The sequence below is a fragment of the Vidua chalybeata genome, chromosome 1, assembly GCF_026979565.1.
Source record: "Vidua chalybeata isolate OUT-0048 chromosome 1, bVidCha1 merged haplotype, whole genome shotgun sequence".
Classification (NCBI taxonomy): Eukaryota; Metazoa; Chordata; class Aves; order Passeriformes; family Viduidae; genus Vidua; species Vidua chalybeata.
This window is the reverse complement of record NC_071530.1, coordinates 33,711,487-33,730,628: the sequence shown is the minus strand read 5'-3', so window position 1 is coordinate 33,730,628 and position 19,142 is coordinate 33,711,487. Positions and strand designations below refer to the sequence as shown.

General features: G+C 46.8%; 2 protein-coding genes across 2 annotated transcripts; both read left to right on the top strand.

Moving 5' to 3' along the window:
* The first annotated feature begins 6,107 nt into the window (after positions 1 to 6,107).
* HOXA10 (homeobox A10) lies at positions 6,108 to 8,629 on the top strand. Its single transcript, XM_053947426.1, has 2 exons — positions 6,108 to 6,927; positions 8,355 to 8,629. The coding sequence occupies exons 1-2, from the start codon at positions 6,108 to 6,110 to the stop codon at positions 8,627 to 8,629; spliced, it is 1,095 nt and encodes a 364-aa protein (XP_053803401.1).
* Positions 8,630 to 15,294: 6,665 nt separating this feature from the next.
* On the top strand, positions 15,295 to 18,277 carry HOXA9 (homeobox A9). Its single transcript, XM_053945334.1, has 2 exons — positions 15,295 to 15,841; positions 16,964 to 18,277. Exons 1-2 carry the CDS (start codon positions 15,295 to 15,297, stop codon positions 17,200 to 17,202), a joined length of 786 nt encoding a protein of 261 aa, XP_053801309.1. The 3' UTR covers positions 17,203 to 18,277.
* The last annotated feature ends 865 nt before the right edge of the window (positions 18,278 to 19,142 follow it).

Genomic DNA, 19,142 nt, shown 5'->3' with positions numbered 1-19,142 from the left:
GGTAACCGGAATGGTACCCTGAGATGTGGGGTGGCCCTTGCCCTGACCACTGAGCACCGTGGAAAATAACTGTAGGGAGGGGAAGGGATGAAAAAATTTGTGATTAGGATGTGAAATAATATAGAAGAGACTTTCTAAGTTGCAGTTGACCTTTTATTTTCTCTTCGTTTTGGCCAGCCGCGTGGAAAAGCCACATTATCTGGAAATATTTTTTCAGGGTAACTTGTGGCTTTCTTCCACTTACTAAAAAAAAAAAAAAAAAAAGAAAAGAAAAAAAAAAAGAAAAAATAAGTGTAGCATTGGAAATATTATGAAACTTGACATTTATGTGTGGAACAGTAGGTGTCTTCAATCAAATAGATCTATGGCAACACAGTCTGCAAATGACAGACAATTCTGACGATCTTATTAGTCTTGAACTATAGTTTAGTTAGGGTCGTTTGGTAAGTTTAAAGAGTAGTCTGCTTCCTTGCAGCTGGACACAGACTGTGGTAAACAACTTTTGACATACTTATGCTAAAAACTGCTCATGTGATTGCATATTAAGTCAATGTTCGTGCAAGACCAGATTTAGATTGCCTTTCTTTCTTTCTTTCTTTCTTTCTTTCTTTCTTTCTTTCTTTCTTTCTTTCTTTCTTTCTTTCTTTCTTTCTTTCTTTTCTTAATCAGCACATGTGCTGTAAACAAACAATAGTCACTCATTCTAATGTGCTCAGGGCTGCTCTGGATTGTAGCTTTGAAACTCTATCCTCTCTACGAGTACCCCTAACTCCAGGTTACTTTTCATGCCCATAAAATTTTCACATGTTTTTCTTATGTCTCCATTTGAGAAGGGTGGGCTGGAAGGTGGTATTGAATGGAGAAGATACTGGTTTGGCTACATATACGTGTTTCTTAGGGCAGAGTTTAAAATATCTGTCCGAAAAAAATAGAAATATTATTTTACCCTTTCTCTTCTATGTATATAATGCCTGTTGCCTGCAGTATTTTTAAAATTGTGCTTCCAGGGAACTGTTGCAAGTGTAGTTAAAAGCACATGCTCAGTCGACAGAGAGCAGTTTCAGATGATTATTGGAACTTATCGATTTCATCAAAGATGCTCCATTAAAAGCTCGGGGATGTTGATCCCTTTTGACTTCCCCTCAGTAATGCCAGGATGCAAGAAGCCACGTGAGAAGCAGGGAGATTTGAGGGTCCCTTTGCAACATTTCATTTTACACCAGTCAAGTTAAACTCCGCATATTTGATCAAATATTTATTTTTCCCCTTGTTGTTTCCCTGTCCCATTCAATACTTGGCTGAATAAATCAAAGGGACCCCAGCAGCAGTTAAAGCGCCCTCTGGTTACGAATTGTTTACTGACGGCCGCGGTCATAGGATAATATTTAAAAAAAACAAGCTTGTTTCTTACAATAACTGTTTATTATTTCACATTATTTGGGTTTGCATGTTTTGGAGGGAAGAGGGGAAGCCAACTCAGTGTCTACACTGTGTTTAATTAATCGTGTACTCAACTTCAGCTCACATACCACATCCAAACCCCTGGGAGGCTTTTTCATAAGCTCATTGGGTTTGTGTTTTGTTGTCTATATTTTTTTAATTTTTTTTTGTCACAATCTTTTCATTAAATGCTCTGAAATCGAAACTTCTGGCCAACGTGTGTGTCTGACAGCTAAGCTATACCACAACCAAAAAAAAAAAAAAAAATTTATGCATTCAGACCTTCTTTAAAGGCAAGACAGCTACAAAAAGGGAGAAAGGCTACAGTTTCAAATGCTTAATAGAGCTGTGCGGCGCATCTCTCGCAATAGAAGGGGCACACTTAAAAGACAGACTTGGGCATGCAATATTTTCCCCACACATATATAATCCGATACCGTTGTTGCTTCTACATGGTGTTTGGGGCTCTCTGGACAATAGAAAGCCCCGTTGTTGTCGTCAGTGCCAGAAAATGGCAAGGAAATAAAGCCCTAATGCATTGGTTTGGGCGTATTTTGTCCTGCCGCACACTAGCATTTGAAACTCGTCAGAATTACTTGCAAAATATGTTCCTAATCCAAATGAGTAAAACGATACACGTATAATATAAAACATAGTTAGGCGAGCAAGCTTCCGGATGGCTGGAATAATATTAAATCGCAGCCTAATTTTTAACAAGATAATCCACAAAAACAAGCCAACCTCCCCAGCACCACCACCAGCGTGAAAGAATTTCTAGTAAAGATAAAATTAGTGGGGCCGTCATTTGTCACCTAACTTGGCACAGACGCTTTTCCTAAACCTCCTGTCTGAAATCCGCCTTCTTTGGAGCAAATCCAGGGAAAAAAAAAAAAAAAAAAAAAAAAAAAAAGGAAAAAAGAAAATAAGAAAAAAAGAGGAATCTGGCACACACACACGTTCCAGGGAGCTGACAGTTCCAATATTAAATAACTATAGTCTGATTGCATTAATTTTTTGAGCTGTATAAAATGTAGTCCACGGCTGTATTCTCAGATAGGCGGCGCATGCACTCCTGCACAGACTGCAAGGCCGTTTACGTTTTCACAAAGTGCAGCTTGCCTGTGTCTACAAATAAAAGCATATTTTAATTATCTGCAAAATGCGTCTCTGGATTAACAGCGCTGATCTTTTGGGTTATACGGGCCAATAATAAAAAGATAAATCACGGCTTAACACGATACATTTTGAGATTTCCAGTCAGAGTTTGCTTAGGTTGAGCTGTCGGTTTTTATTTATTCCCGTTTTGTTTTTAATTTTAGTTCAACCAATAAAACGGCTTAACGATGCTATTAATGCATCTATTATATTTTTCTTAGATCAATAAAATTTTATTTTGATAGTACTGTCTATGTACGCCATGAATTTAGATCGTCCACGAAAACACCTTCTCGCTGGCTTTGATATTTATCAGAATTTTATTTGCTCGGTTTTATAGACCCTCAGATAGCTTTACTTACAGAAGTAGAATTAAAAAGAAAGTAATTCTCGTCCCCTGGCGTCCACAATATTCTTTAAAATTTCTTTTAAATAGGGGTTAACTTCCAAGGGACACATTGTTAAGCGCTGGTAATGCAGTAGCTGCACTCAGCGCATGCCAAATTAGCTCAGTTTAGTCAGAATTGACCATTATCTTTTATAGTTACGAATCAAGTGAACATTATTAGTTTTACTTCACTGGGTTTGATGACGCTGGTTACTATTTGCCTTGGCCTTGTTAGCGATTAAAGAAAGGGGAGATAATGCAACGCCGAGCTGAGTTCATGATCTAGACGGAGTCGGTGCCTTGACCATCAAACAGGCACCGTTTACTGCGGTCAACATAACACCCCACGGCAGCTCCCGCGGGACCTGACACGGGGGGTGGGGTAACCCACTGCTACAAAACCTAAACGATGAGGCTAAAGAACACCTTCAAAAATTCTCACCGGCCTCTGTGCCTTTTGTCTGATTCGCCTGCATTAGATCGCAGAGGGAGGAGAAGCCAACTCGCGTCTCATCGATGCACTTCCAGTCATTCCGGCTGACGAGGATTGCAGCATACTTTTTATAGCACTTTCCTTCACTTTAATCCAATTTTTAAAAGGGAGCTGCTTATTTTAAAAACAGCTTTGGAAGGATTTCAAGCGTTTCTCCCCGGTTCCGTATGGCTTTTAGATTTGCAATCCGTTTCCATTTAATTTGGCAAATGCAAAATAAACATACCGCAAGAGCGGACTTCCCCAGAGTAATTTTTATACCTGACTTGTGTAGAGAAATGTATTTGGAAGGCGGCGCTGGGGCTCACGTTTCTTTTTATTTAGATCTGTATTTATGAAGTTAAGCCTATTGATAATAGCCTTCCTGTATACCAGCCAATAAACCAGTTCCTTATGTGGTATTAATTTTGTTAGCAATGATACAGCCCTCATAGGAATCTGACAAGGGTTCGTCCATCGCACATTAACACATCCGAAGTTAGTCGGGTTGGGAAATCACAAACAATGTTACAGGAGGAAATGCGGGAAGGAAAAAAACCTCGAAGGATTTCTATAGGCTGGGAGATCTACCTCTGTCACCGCATCCCACGGGCCGGTCAGAAGGAAATCGCGCTGTGATGTTCGCCCCACCACGCTGGAAAAATCAGGCACCTTTCCACTGGGATTTTATGGGTGTTTCAAAGTTGTAGCATCCTCTGCCTGCCCTGGTGCTTCCTGGAGGCGCGGAGGGACGCTGGGGAGAGCCCCGCGGGAAGGGACACTGCCCTCCTGCCTCAAGGAGGGTTTCCTCCAGGGGAATGTCACGCTGTGAAAAAAAAGCTTTTCCCCGTGGCAGGCAAATATTACGGGACAAGCCCCACGTGGGGCTTGACAGATCCGTGGGGCGAGGGGGAAGAAGTGCTCCCTGGGGGTTTTGAAGGCCGAGGGTAAGGGCCGAGGAAGTCGGGGCGCCGCGCCCGCGCCTGCTCCGGCACCACCCCTCTCCGCAGGCAGCGGCCCCATCACGGCCGCCAGTGCCTTCCTGGACAGGGCAGCCGGGTGCTCGGCAGCGGCTCTCGTCCCGGGCAGTGGTGACGCCCGGTCGGCGGCCGCTCACACCCGCCAGACCTGCTGGAAGCGGAAACCGGCCGACGGCTGCTTCTCCAGGCGGAGTGCGGGAGAGAGGAGCGAGTGATGCTCCTCAGGGATGGGCAGCGAGAACTGGGCAGCCTCAGGCTCCCCTTGAACTAAAGTGCCCTTAGTTCCGCGGGCCAGGCAGTGAGGCGACTTTAAAATGGCATAAGCGAGAGATGATGGAAGTGAAAGCAAGTCATCATTAAGCATTTCATTACGAAATCTATCTGTCTCTCCTCCTGCGTCCCTGTCTGTCTGCTATCTGTCTGCTACCTCCGCCACAATTACATATTGACTGGACTGGGCTGTCTAGTATCTCGGTATTTATCTAGCTACTCTTATTTCTATTATTTAGTATGTTGCTTAACGGAGAGGATGCTTTTGAAGAGGCGAAAAGTGAAAAGACCCAAATGGAGCGGGAGGGAGGGGAGATATAAAAATGATCGTCCAAATATAAACACATCAATAAACACGGTGCTCAGCATCCTGCGAGGATCCATTTGAACTACTCGCGTCTGGATTCTTTCTGTGACATATGTCTGGCTTTATATTTTAAATGGTAATCAGACCTCGGGAAGAATCCAGCGTTAACTAAAGCATTAGAAGCTGCAACCGCACAATCAATCCTCCCAGAGTGGCATTGCTCCCTAAGAGATTCCTCAGCGCAGCGGCGAGCATTTTATCTCCAGGAAAATTAAGCCCAGCCTGGCGTCGTGGCGGTGATGTTAGGCTGCAAGCAGCCCCCTTCCTCGGTATGTTAACGCGGGAGGCACCAGGCCCCTTTATGGTTTCCAATGATCCGTGATAAACAATAACACGTCTTTTATTTCTTAAAAAAACGAGACAATCAAATAAAATGAGCAGAGGCTGAGCATAAAACACCGGGCAAGCCGTGGCTTTATTAATTTCGTGTGACACATAGGCTGCGCAGGGAGGTGAGCAGGCATTGCTGCTGGAAAGCCCAACCACGGGGAGAGAGGAACGATAGTAAAAGCTTCATCTGGACACGGCTTCAGACTAGGTATAATAAACATCAGGACCGCCGGGCTATTTTATAGCAGTGTGTGTGATAAGAGGGGAGCAAAACTTGGAGCCAGTATCAGCACAGCCCTCTCTTTCCCCTTCCCCTTCCCCTTCCCCTTCCCTTTCCCCTTCCCCCTTCCCCCTTCCCCTTCCCCTTCCCCTTCCCCTTCCCCTTCCCCTTCCCCTTCCCCTTCCACTTCCCCCTTCCCCCTTCCCCCTTCCCCTTCCCTTTCCCCTTCCCGGGAGCACGGCTCCTGCCTGGGCACAGGCAGTCGCCCATATGGTGGAAGTGCGCGCGCCTGTGTGTATGGAAATCCATATTACACATTAATATACATCTATCTTCCAAATTCAGAGGTCGACCTGAGAGCAGCTCTGTGCATACGAAACCAGACGGGGAGGGGTTGCTGGGGAGGCCCGGGCTTCCATTGGCTGCGGGCGCCTGCCGTGGTGCGGGGGTATCTCTCATCATATTCAGCATGTTTTGCACAAGAAATGTCAGCCAGAAAGGGCTATCTGCTCCCTTCGCCAAATTATTCCACAACAATGTCATGCTCCGAGAGCCCGGCTGCAAACTCTTTTTTGGTAGACTCCCTGATCAGCTCGGGCAGAGGGGAAGCGGCGGGAGCAGGAGGCGGAGGCGGAGGCGGAGGCGGCTACTATCCCAACAGTGGTATCTACCTGCCACAGGCGTCCGATCTGTCCTACGGGCTGCAAAGCTGCGGACTTTTCCCCGTTCTGGGCAAACGCAATGAAGGTACTTCTCAAAACATGGTCCCCAACTCGCACTCCTACGTGTCAGGGATGGAAGTGTGGCTAGATCCTCCCCGGTCCTGTCGCATGGAAGAGCCGGAGAGCCAGCAGGCCACCTCGTGCTCCTTCGCTACAAGCATTAAAGAGGAGAGCTCCTACTGCCTCTATGACTCAGAGAAATGCCCCAAGGGCTCGGCCGCCACAGACCTCGCTCCCTTCCCCCGGCTGAGTGCCGAGGTCAGCCCAGCCAGCAGCGGCGGCGGGGTCCCCGTCCCGGGCTACTTCCGCCTCTCCCAGGCTTATGGCACTTCCAAGAACTACGGCGCGGGGCCAGCCGGGGCTGCCCCTTTCCCTCCGCAGCCCCCCGGCCGCTTCCAGACGCCTCCATCTTTGCCTCCCGTCCCGGACCCGGGGAGGAAGGAGGATGAGGAACGCTCCCCAAGCCCCTTGGCGTGCGTCTCCCAGAGGGAGGACGAGACTCAGGCTTCATCTTCCACCGCAGAGGAGCTCTCTCCAGCTCCGTCAGAGAGTAGCAAAGCTTCTCCAGAGAAAGAGCCTGTAGGTAAGCGAATTATGATGGTGATGGTGGTAGTGATGATTAAAGAGAAAGGGAAAAAAAATAAAGAAATAAAGAAAGAAAGAAAAAAATAGTCGTTGAGGATCATAGTGGCATTGAAATGCGAAAGGAGGATCCCAGCTGCCCCGCGGGGCTGCCAAGAAGCGCTGCTCAGACTGACCTTCTGAACTTTGTAATATTCGGGCATGGGGTTGCCGTAAAAATTAATGTCCATCCTATAGTTTAAAACCCTTAGAGTCTCCGCTATGGGCAACTTTAGCCTGCATGCTGCTAAAACATATAGAAAAACAAGATCAATCTCTCCCCCGTGATGTGAAGGTGCCTACCAGATAACAGAGATGTTTGTAAAGCATCCAAAATAAGCAATGGGCAGTGCCAATAAATAAACCTATTAACGCGGTAAGTAATATTTTACGATCCAGAATGCTTTTCGGAATAACAACCGCGCTGAAATGTGCCGTCTATGAGCTGCTATCAAATTAGACTGACGAATGCACGGCGAATATCCTTCAGCATCTACACTAGATAACAGAGCTGTTATTTATACATTTCCTTATTTATTTCCCTTTCGTGTCCCCATGGCAAAAAATAACTCCCCTTCCCCGGACGGCAGACTTTGCAGGAGCTTCTCTCTGTCCGCCTTTCGGACGCCCTTTTATTCCTTTCAGGAGACCCGTTGGAAAGTAACATTTAAAGAAAAGAAAAAAAAAAAGAAGGGCCAGCGAAAAGCTGTTAGAGAGCCAACCCCAAACCACTAACCACTCAGCCATCAAGGGATTGGTGTTACCTCTTTCCCAGTCAGTTCCACTGATAGAAATCACGTCAAAACATTTTTATTATTGTTATTACTGTATTTTTTCGTCCCCGAAATGGTTGGAAATGGGAAGGCCATGGCGAAGCTCTCCGGAAAGGCGGGGGCTGAAGGCAGGGAGGCTCCGGCTCCCCAGTTCACCTTGTTTTCCACCTCCGTAGCACACTTACAAAGTCCGGATCCAGAGGCTTTGTCTTTTTGGAAGCAGGTGCCTGGGGGGAAGGAAATAAGACTTCAGGCCCTTCACCAACTGCCCCCAGTACCAGAGGGCTCGGAATGGCCGACAGGGAGAGGGTAGGAGCTCGTTCGGAGGGTCGGAGATGTACTACAGTCTGGGGCACACTGCCCCACCAGAAGCTGTCCAGAGGTTTTTGAGCTGTGGCAGTTTTTACACGGACATATCCAAAACCTTTGGGAAACCGTTTTAAAGCCCTCGGTTCCCTCAAAGACACCCCACATTCCAATTCTCCGCAGCTGGCGGAGTGAGCCCATCGCACACACAGACACAGACACACGCACAGACGCTCCTTCCACCCTCTCCCCCACAGCTCTTTGCCTCCTACCCGATGGTAACGTCCATTTTTTACTTTCTCAAAACTAGGCAATTCAAAAGGAGAAAATGCAGCAAACTGGCTCACGGCAAAAAGTGGCAGAAAGAAACGATGCCCCTATACCAAGCATCAAACTCTCGAGCTGGAAAAGGAGTTTCTATTCAATATGTACCTGACTCGTGAGCGTCGCCTAGAGATCAGCCGCACAGTCCACCTCACAGACAGACAAGTTAAAATCTGGTTTCAGAACCGCAGAATGAAACTGAAGAAAATGAACAGAGAGAATAGGATTCGGGAGCTCACAGCCAACTTTAATTTCTCTTGATGAACCTATAAATACATCTTTATGGTTTAAAGAGCCAGTATCATTTTCCTAGGCTGTATTCATCCGCACCTGTATGGATTAACGATTTTAGGCGCTCTCAATATGTCTTTAACCTCTTAAGAGATACTTTGGGGGGTGGGCGGACTAAAGTCACGCTAAAGCACAAAATGCCGTGTGTGAACCTCCCCTCTTCCTTCAGCCTTTCCCGGGGCCAATTTGTTCCTCTAAGCTTTGAAACACAAAAATACCATTTCAAGAGCTACAAATATGTTTCTCCCTATCTGTCTCTCTGAAAAGTAAACAATCCTGGTTAAAGGTGCATTCTTTTAAAATATATGTGCTGTAACTTGGACTGTACGTAGCTGCACAATGAACAATTTAAGCGTTGCCATATTTCTATATATTCGGAGCTTTCCCCTTCTCTGTTTGCTTTTTCTCCCCCTCCCCCTTTTTTCCTTCGAAAAGCGGGACTTAAAATAATGAAATGCAGGCATCCTCTAAAAGGGTTTCACGGGAATGGGTGTTAGGAGTGATTTTTCTTTTTTTTTTACACTTTACCTTAAAAGCCAATATTGCAGCTTTAAATTTGGCCAGGAAAATGAAATATCTTCTCTTTAAAGGTATAAAAGATTTCGTTTTACTCATGGACTAAATTATTATACTTACCTCTGAATTTCTCTCGCTGGTTGTAGATATTTACTTAATGTAGTTTTGCTTAAATATGTGAATTTGGTGATTTTCTTTTGTGTCTATATATAACGTTACCATTGGTAACGCATGACAAGCACACAGAAATTCCCCCTTGAAAAGAAAATAGTCACTTTTTTCCTCACTAATTTCACTGAAAGTATATATCCTGAACATCAGATGGACTTTCTGAGCCAGAGTCTGAGATCGCGAGGGAGAATATGTTCGTCTTCCTTTATACTGTGAAGTTACATTCATTAAAGGGTCAAACATATAGGTGAAAAAACTTAAAAAAGATAAAAAAAAAAAAAAAAGAAAGAAGGGGGAAAGCTATAAATACAGATATGGATAAATGTCTATTATTATTAAAATGCCGATACTGTTTTAAGCAAATGCATTCTATCGTTATTATAAATGTTAGTTCTAGCTATATCTAGTTCTTACCTTAAATCGGAATAAATTAATATTGTAATGCTGCTGTGCGTGAAAAAGACGATGTTTATGTTCTCATAGAAGAATAAAAAAACCGTGGAATGAATTCTTTTAATTTTACCTCTTTTTGTGACTGTTTATCCTCAGGTTCTACTTTATGTCTTCGAGAACTTTTACAACAGGAATAGTTGCCTAAACCCCCTGCAATTACTTTAGGAATCTATTTAAATATTACCTAGACGGTCGTAATTTGTCTGGGCCATATAGCGATGGTGCTCTAAGGTTTGTCGGCTTTTGTTCAGTTTTATGACTTGCTAGTATATCTGGATTGTTGCTGTCTTGAACGAGTGGTTTCAGTTGACTGAGGAACTGCATAGACTGAGGAAGCAAATTACTATTTCTTGAGGGTAGGGAAACGATATATTTCTTCTCTCTTTTTTTTTTTTTTTCCCTTTTTGTTAATCGAACACCTACAAGTGTGCGGTGATCTTTAACTCCAGAGGACGATTCTAGCTTTATCTCAGGGCTGAGAAGAAATCATAAAGGTGAGATCATGGGGAGGGAGGGGGACCCCAGCCTCGCCTCCCTGCCAGCGGGCCCCTCCAGACAAGGCTATTCCCTACCTGCCTGCATGTGGAAGAGCTTGAAGAGCTTGCTGCTTTTTTTTTTTTTTTTTTTTTTTTTTTTTTTTTTTTTTTTTTTTTTTTTTTTTTTTTTTTTCCCTCATCCTCTCTTCCTTGCTGCATGTTTAGCTAACAGGGTCTTGCACAAAGGGAACGCAAAAGGAAGGCTGGATGAAAAGAGACAGCTAATGCTTCCTTGCAAGGGTATATGTGTATATGTGTGCCGGGAGGAGGGGGGCACAGATTTTGAACCCGGGCTTCTTGGGAGCCGTTAGCTTTTCGTGATGTAACATTGTTGTGCACGGCCCTTTTTTCCCCGATTACATCTGCATGGAAAGGCGAAAGCTGCCCGCGCGCGTGTGTGTGGGTGGTTGTTATTATATTTTACTCTTGTTTTCATTAACCCACCCGAGAATGGCCGGGGGGCGCGGAGGGGCGCCGGCGGGGTGGGCGGGAGGGCGAGAGGGATGTTTTAGTCACGTTTCTGGTTTTATTTTCGTAGCGGGATCCTTGCGTTAAGGACCACGGCAATGGGGAAAGTAATAATTAGCGCCTGAGAACTGCTCTGTGGTTTAGGTAGTTTCATGTTGTTGGGGCTCCACCTTTCTCTCTACAGCACGAAACTGCCTTAATTACTTCAGTTGATATCATCACCAGGTATGCTTGGTGCGAGGGTCCTTTCTACTCGAAGAAATCTTAGCGCTGAAGTGAACTGTAGGCGTCAAGTCCCAATGCCATTGTTTCCCATCTGCAGCGGAGCCTCCTTTGATTCCTCAGATAAACACGGCAGCCGAGGGGGGAAGCTTGACAAGTTCTTCAAGGTTAGCTAGCTCCTAAGCGAGTCCCTGCCTGCTTGCGGGTTTTTAATATATCTCGTTGGCTGCATTCAAGGTCAGGTGCGTTTTTGCATTCCGCTCGGCGTGGGTCGAGCTCGGGGGGCCGGGGGGAGGTGGGGAGCTGTTTAATTTCTCAATCTGGATTTCGTAAAAACCGAGATGCCTGAAAGCATGGCTAGAGGAGGGGGTGGGGAGAGATCAAATCTGCCTGCCCCACTCCAGGCGTCATCAAAAACAAGGGCCCGGAGCGCAGCACCCACGGCCGGGTGGACCCACCGGCAGCGGCGGGAGTGCCCGGCCCCGCCGGCGGCTCTCGGCCCCCGTGGTGGGGTGGCTGGTGCCGCCGCAGCCTGGCGCACGGCTCCGCCGGCTTCGTGCCTCCGCCGTCGGGCCCGCTACCCCGGGGCTGCCCGGGGGCGCCGGCTGCCCCGCGGCCCGCAAGGCCTCGGTTACGATCACGATTGCAGTGCGGGCTCTCCGCGGCGGCGGAACGGGCAACAGCGACCTCTCCGGGCCCGCTGCCGTCGCCGCCACCGCCGCCTTTTGTGTTCGCAGCGCGACCGCGGGCAATGGGCGGGCTCCCGCCGGGCCCTCCGCCAGCAGCCAGCGCCGCCGCGGCCGCGGAGCGGGGCACCCTTCGAGGAGGAAAGGAGGGCGGGGAAAAGGACAGAAAACTCAATCGTTGCTCATTTATTTCTATTTATTTTTTAGCGGTCGTGATTATGTTTGCCTTTAAAAAATAACAATAGTAAAACCTTTGAAACTTTTTCAAAACTTCAGGCTGGGCTGCAGGAGCTCAGATGAGTTTGAATAGCGGAATTCAGCCGTACTCAGAAATGCAGTCGTCCCCGGCCGGGGCAGGAGCAGAGCTCTGCATTGCAGTCAAATTTAAGTGCTCGTGTTTGCCTCTCCACACAAGGTCTGACGGGCTATTTGCAGTATCTGTGTACATTTCGGGGGGTGTATTTACAGTGCCTGTGTCTGTGTGTGCCTGTATGGCGTCTTTTGACTCTGCCCTTTTGATTCCCAGTTGAATCGCCTCATCCTGATTTTGGACTGCTTCCTCTAAATTCTGAATCATTTTTTCTCTTCACTGTGCCAAAACCCCTCTGTGGCTTCGTACCACCACTGGTTCTGTGAGAGAGGTCTGCAGTGGCAGGAAACCCTGCGAAAGGCGATCCTGAACTTCCCGTTCAGGAGAGATCGCCAACGCCCGCGAATTCCTGCCCGGCGCCCGCGTATGCTCAGCGCCTCCATGGTATGTGGCGAATGAAGCAGCGCCTGCAGATGCCCCCTCACCCCGCTTAAAAACCGACGGGATCCTTCCTGATGCAGCCGGGTGTTGGAGCTAGCGGAATGGGAGCTCTGCTTGTTCGGTTATGTTGGGATGGAGGACAGGGAGTACTTTTATTCGGACAAGATCGCTCCAGCAGTGCTTCGTTCCTGGGAATTCTGGTTTCATATAGCATTTTAATGTCAACGTCTGTTTCTGCCTGCCCTGTTTGGGGTCTTTTGCCCCCGAAGGTGTAAGTCACCAAAACCTTAAGTAATTTGCAAAATAAATTGATGAAGCGAAGTCGCCTACATGGCTCGTATAAAAAAAAATGTACTTTGGGTGAAAATGGACCTAAAACGGCGATAAAAGAATCGAACATCCCAGTGTAATTATAAGCAACGTGACCGCGTGAAAAATATCTAATTATTTGCTGTATTTCTCCTCTTACTTTCTGTACAACCACTCCTGTCTCTTGGATTCTGGCAGCGAACAAATGCGGAATTTTACAGGGGAAATAAAAATGCAGTCACGTTCTTTTAAGTGCTATTGTTATTGTTATTCATTTGCTATTAGTTTTGGTGAGGAACCAAAAAAATAAAACCCGCTGCTGAATTTGAGAACCCAAATTCGAATATAAACATCCAGGACTCCTGCAGCTAAGATTATTTTTTCTGAATGGAAAAAGGAAGTTCTACAATCACATTTCACCACAGCTGACTCTTAATAATAAATACAAATGACGTGGAGTTCCGTCTTTCCAGGAAAGAAATACAATTATTTTTTTCTATTACGGAGTGTCTATACAATGGGAGAAAAAAAAAAAAAAAACAAAAAAAACCCAACAAAAACAAAAACGAGAGAGCTTTATTTGCATTTTTAAAATTGTTAGAAAATAACGGGCCCCTTGTTTATTGAGATGTTGCAACTGTTCCACGATTTTCGAACTCTAATGGGGGATAATAGTTTCATTATGAGCCTTTGTAATTTTGAATGTGGGAGAGAGCGGTGTTAAAATAGGACCTCTGTAAGATTTCGGATTAAACTGTTGAGAAGACATGAAAAGAAAAAGAAAGAAGGAGAGTGAGAGAGAGAGGGAGAGAGACAGCCCACATAGCGATGTAAAACTAATTAGAACCACACTTTCGCATGCACAATATTTACACGCGATTTTAATCATTACTCAGTTGTCCCTACCATTTGCTGGGCTCTATTTTCAATATAAGATATTTCGAGTAAGTTGAGCCTCTCACGGAGATTTTTTGTGCCCCCTGCATCTTAGTGACCGCGCTCCTTCGCCAGCCACGGGGATAAACAGCGTGAATGTCCGCCAGGGAGAAACCAGGGAGTCGCAGGCATGTTTGCCAAGAGCTCAGCCACTACTTTAATTCCTAACACTGGACTTGGATCTGGCCGCCTCTTACTTCCCCCCGCGCACCCTCCCCTCCTTCTGCTGAGGATTGTAACCCTCCGCTCGGCTTCCGATGCCGCTAGCGTGTGTCCTGCAGTCACAGGAGGTGCCAGCAAATAAATAACTATATTTGCACATAAATTTGATTCACCAGAATGCCGGACGGCCGACTGCGAACGCCCCTTTGATAGCCGCCTGGAGAAGCAGGGTGCCTTTCGGCAGAGGGGAGACGGGGCATTTTCTCCCCTTTCCCCCCGCTGCTTCCCTGCATAGTTGAAGAATTAATTGTGGTGATAAATACCGCCGCCCGGCTCTGCCCGCACTCCTTCCCTCCCGGCCAGGACGGCGGCTCCCCTCCGGCCACCGCCGCACCGCCGCCCAGCCCCGGCTCCTCTCCCCGGCCTGGCGAAGGGGTCCCCGGTCCAAGGGCAGGGGCAGCGGGGAGGACGAGGAGGGTGTTTCGGTCACTGCCGCGCCGTGCCCGGCGGGGTGGTGTGGTGAAGTGCAGTTTGGTGCGGGCCAGGCTAAATACCGAGCCAGTGCCTGCCCCTGTCCTTCTCCGGCCGGGCGGGGAGGGCCGGCTCTACGCCGGGGTTTCGGAGAGGGGATACGTTGAATTTGACTTTCCGCTGCCAGCTCTGAGCCGAACGGAACGGTATTATTTACAGTGGGTTCCCAAACTAAACACAATAGTATAATTTAACCTTTCCAAGCACTCGTAAATTTTTACTGCTGTGAAACACAGCGATGCAAATGAGCGCGCTCATAGTTACTGACTTAATAACAACCCCGTGGCTCCCGAAACAATAACTCCTTATGAAATATAATAAATGTATATTTAAATACAGTATACCGCAACTACTATTTTGCTCTTTTTATTGCTTCAGTTATTGTATCGTTTTATGTGAAGGTCTCCGATCACAAGGGTGGCGGGATTTTTTTTCCCGGAGAACACGACCCACTGATGGGATGATTAATTTTGATGTAAAATAGTCCGCTTAAACGAAAAAAAGGAATAAAAAGAAAGAAAAAAAAAGAGAGAGGGGAGAGAGAGAGGAAGAGAGAGAGAAAGAGGGGAGGGGGGCTGTAATACGGAATCTGATCTTTTAATCTCAGTTGGCCGCAATTAAAACAAACCCCGCCGTATAACTCAAATATCCCTTTGCATAAAAACATATGGCCTCGCTATAAAAATTATGGCTGGAAAACACTGACCCATTAATAGCCCGCGGACTGATTTATACTTTATTGTTCTGCTCCCCCGCCACGTGACAGGCGCAGCCAATGGGCGCCTGCGCTGCCCTCAACTTATTACTGACTCTACTTCTCCGCCAGCACCAAGTTGTTACGTGAAACCCGCAGCCCCGAACCGCGGCGGGTCCGCCGCCGCCCGCCCGCCCGCCATGTCGGCTCCCGGGACCCTCAGCAATTACTACGTGGACTCCTTCCTGGTGCCGGAGGGGGACGAGCTGGCGGCGCCCCGCTACGCCCCCGCCCCGCTGGGGCCGCCGCCGCGGCCGGCGGCGCTGGCCGAGCACCCCGAGCTGGCCCCCTGCAGCTTCCAGCCCAAGGCGCCCGTCTTCGGCCCCCCCTGGAGCCCCGCGCACCCCGCCGGCGCCAGCGGCGTCCCCGCCGTCTACCACCCCTACGCGCACCACCAGGCGCCCGTGGCACCGCCCGACGGCAGGTACATGCGTTCGTGGCTTGAGCCTGTGCCGGGCTCCTTGTCTTTCCCCGGGTTACCTACCAGCAGGCATTACGGCATTAAACCTGAACCGCTGGCGGCCAGGAGGGCTGACTGTACCACGTTTGACACTCACACTTTGTCTCTCTCTGATTATGCTTGTGGTTCTCCTCCAGTTGATAGGGATAAGCAAAGCCACGAAGGCGCATTCTCTGAAAGCAATGGAGAAAGTGAGGCAAACGGAGAGAAACCGCAGATCGATCCAAGTAAGTGGGACGGCAAGGGTAATGGACTTCAGGGCTCTGCGCCGGCCGCGGGGAGGTGTCGAGGCGCTGGGGCTAATTACGCGGCCGAGCACCGGCCGCTGCCGCCACCGCTGCGCCAGCCGGCCGGGGTCTGCCATCTGCAGAAGCCAGCGCTGCCTTTCTCAGGTTCGAACGGGATCTAGGACGGCTCTGGCTTTCCAGGGTGAAAGGAAAACAAAAACCCACCCTACAACTGCAACTAAAGCAAACACTGAAAAAAAAAAATTAAAAAAACAAAAGAGAGAGAGAAATGCAATAGCCGCCCATCCCCACTCCTGCCACCCCAGCAAACTCAGCAGGACGTGCTCACATCCTCCTGCCTCGCCGCGCTCCCAGGCGTGGGCAGACGCCGGGGAGAGGGGTGCCTAGAAAGCACTGGTTGTGAATCAGATCTTTTTTGAGACGGCTCTCAGGACAGGGCGGCTATTGCTGGGCTAAGAACAGAAACCTCGCCGTTGACTTGGTTCCTCCCCTCCCCCTTTCGTCTCCTCGGTGGAAAACCCCGGGCTGGACGCTCCCAGGACTACGAGACTGGTGGCAGAGCGTCTCGGGATTACTCTCGCGATTAACGCCGTGGGAATAAGGGTCCTAAGAGGGCGAGGGTTTAATTATGCCAGCTGTAGATTAACTCGCCAGCTCCCTGGGTTTTGCCAGGGATGACACAGGAGAAGGTAGAGATTAAAAAGACAAACAATTTCGATGACATGTTGATCTGGCTGGTTATTCCCCGGCTGGGGAGTTTGAAGTGTGGGGAGGCCAAGAAGGAGAAAGGGAGAGAGTGAGGAAGAGAGAGGAAGAGAAAGTATTTAAAAAATTGTATTCTCTCCAAACAATAAAAAAGGCGAGGGAAGGCGGGGGCAACGGGGCTTTGCCGCGTGTGGTTGCGTGTGACCTCTCCATGTGTCTGTATTTTGGAGTCCATTGTGCCTCACGAGCCTCTGTGCCTGGGGAAATGAGAGCCACGTCCTAAACACGAATACCGGGACACCTGATGGGCTGTTTCTGCGTGGATTTCCCTCCCAGCCCCCTCCCTCCACCTCTCACCCTCCCCCTCAGCCTGAACTTCTGTTGTTTTCGTTGTAGATAATCCAGCTGCAAACTGGCTCCACGCAAGGTCCACCAGGAAAAAGCGATGCCCTTACACCAAGCATCAGACACTGGAACTGGAGAAGGAGTTTCTGTTCAATATGTATCTCACTAGGGACCGTAGATACGAGGTGGCCAGACTCCTCAATTTAACAGAGAGACAAGTGAAAATCTGGTTTCAGAACAGGAGGATGAAAATGAAGAAAATCAACAAAGATCGAGCGAAGGACGAGTGATGGCGACACGTGGGTTAAAATGAAAATGCGTAAAGTAAAAGAAAAAAAAAAGAAAAAAGTTAAAACAAACAAACAAAAAAAATATCATCCCCTCGAGCCCTGCCATGCAATGCGTCTGGGTCCAGGCCTCATTTTTCCCTTGGCAAATTCTGTTTATGATTGTACAATGATAGTCACAGAGGCCAGACTGCCAGGAGAGGTACAGTAAGACTTTTAATTTTCTAATAGGAAAGAAAAAGGGGGCATTAGCACGAAAAGGCTGTTTAACTGGCTTGTATAAATCTACCTGTTTCTTCACTTATGGAAAAAAAAAAAGAAAAAACTACCTTTTCATAATGCACAACTATTTACGGACTGTATAGTTTAGTCTACGTAGTTAATTTTATTCGCTTTTTGCGTGGCAGAGAGATCTCTGCTCTAATACTTGAACACTGTGTTTTATTGTGGTAATTATGTTTGTGACTCAATTTATGTGCTTGGGTGCTGTACCGGATGTAATGGTGTAAGCTAGAATTCAATTTGAACTCAGGTTGTTTATTATAAAAATTGCATAGAGTATAGCTCTGTAGTGTATTAAGTCTTTTCTGTATAATTAGACAGTTAACCTTTGATTGTAAAATATATATATTATATATATCCCAATGCAAGAAGAAAAAAAAAAAAAAAGGTAGAAAAAACCGTTCGTTCTGGATGTCTAGGAATTACGGTTCTCAAAATATGAAGCAAGTCATTATAGTATGCACAGTTGATACATATATAGTACTGTCGTCGTCGGTTGTATATATAATCTATATATTAAAAAAAAGTAAATAAACAGACTAGCTTAAATATTGTTTTTGCACCAGTGAGCAGTTAGCAGATTTCGGAGCTATACGTATATGTGAAAAAGGTAACTACCTATGGTTTATGTTTGAATTTTAATCGAATGATTTGATGGTTATTGTAATGAAGGTTAATTTTATTGATAATAAATTATACATTATAAAAACCTACATTTGGTTATTGTAAATTTGTATCGATTAAAAAAAAAAAAAAAACTGGGAAGTTATGTTAATGCAGAACGTACACTGTCTATTTTGAAACAGTTACCTCATGGCCTACTGACCAAATCGTTGTGTTGAAATGATATTTAACTTTTTGCCAAATAAAATATATTGATTCTTTTATATTTTGTGATGTTTTAAGATTATTGAGGAAAGGTTCTTCCACGGCACACCGAATCTCGGCAGCAGATGTGGCAGGGCTAGGGCAGCTGCAGAGGCGAGGCGAGGAGTGGTATTATTTTCAAGCCAAGGCAAACCCACGGGTGTATAAACACAGCCCGCAGGTGATATAAATTTGGTCTTATTTTTATCCCAAATGGACAGATACAGGTCCTAAATGCCATAGTTTCTCTGAGCGCAGGGATTTCTTCCCCCCTTCCGGGTGTGATTTGGTAAGCTGGTGCTTAGCAGTGTGCGGAGGGAGCCCCTTGGATGGCAGCGGGGGCACGGTGCCGAGCTAACACCGTTTTAATAAAATTCGCCGCCGAGACGGGGGAACTAGGACCAAACCAAAATGTCCGACGTTCTTTAGTGCGGACAATAATGTAAATCTGTTCAGACAGCGACATTTAAACTGAGATTGTTAATTAGCCTCCACCAGAAAATGTCCAGCACTAAGCGTGCTTCTACAGCCCCTGTGAGAAGGCTCGCCTTACCAGAGCGTTAATTTCAGATTCCCTGCTAGAGATAATTGCCCATGCAAAATATGTTATTTCAAACGTCATCCACTTTTTTCCTTCTCTTGCCCTCACTTCTGTATTTTTTTTTCCTTTTAAATGTCCCGTGGCAAATAAATACAACCCGTTGCGTTTTACTAGCGCCTCAGATTATATATGTATTTATAGATAGATATAGAATCAGATAAAATTTTACTGACAATTATGGTAGAATTTATAG

Bases quoted from the DNA above. Each gene is read 5' to 3' on its own strand.
- HOXA10 (XM_053947426.1), top strand. From the start codon at position 6,108: ATGTCAGCCAGAAAGGGCTATCTGCTCCCTTCGCCAAATTATTCCACA. The intron at 6,928-8,354 runs GTAAGCGAATTA...TCTCAAAACTAG, and splicing joins TCCAGAGAAAGAGCCTGTAG to GCAATTCAAAAGGAGAAAAT.
- HOXA9 (XM_053945334.1), top strand. From the start codon at position 15,295: ATGTCGGCTCCCGGGACCCTCAGCAATTACTACGTGGACTCCTTCCTG. The intron at 15,842-16,963 runs GTAAGTGGGACG...TTTTCGTTGTAG, and splicing joins GAAACCGCAGATCGATCCAA to ATAATCCAGCTGCAAACTGG.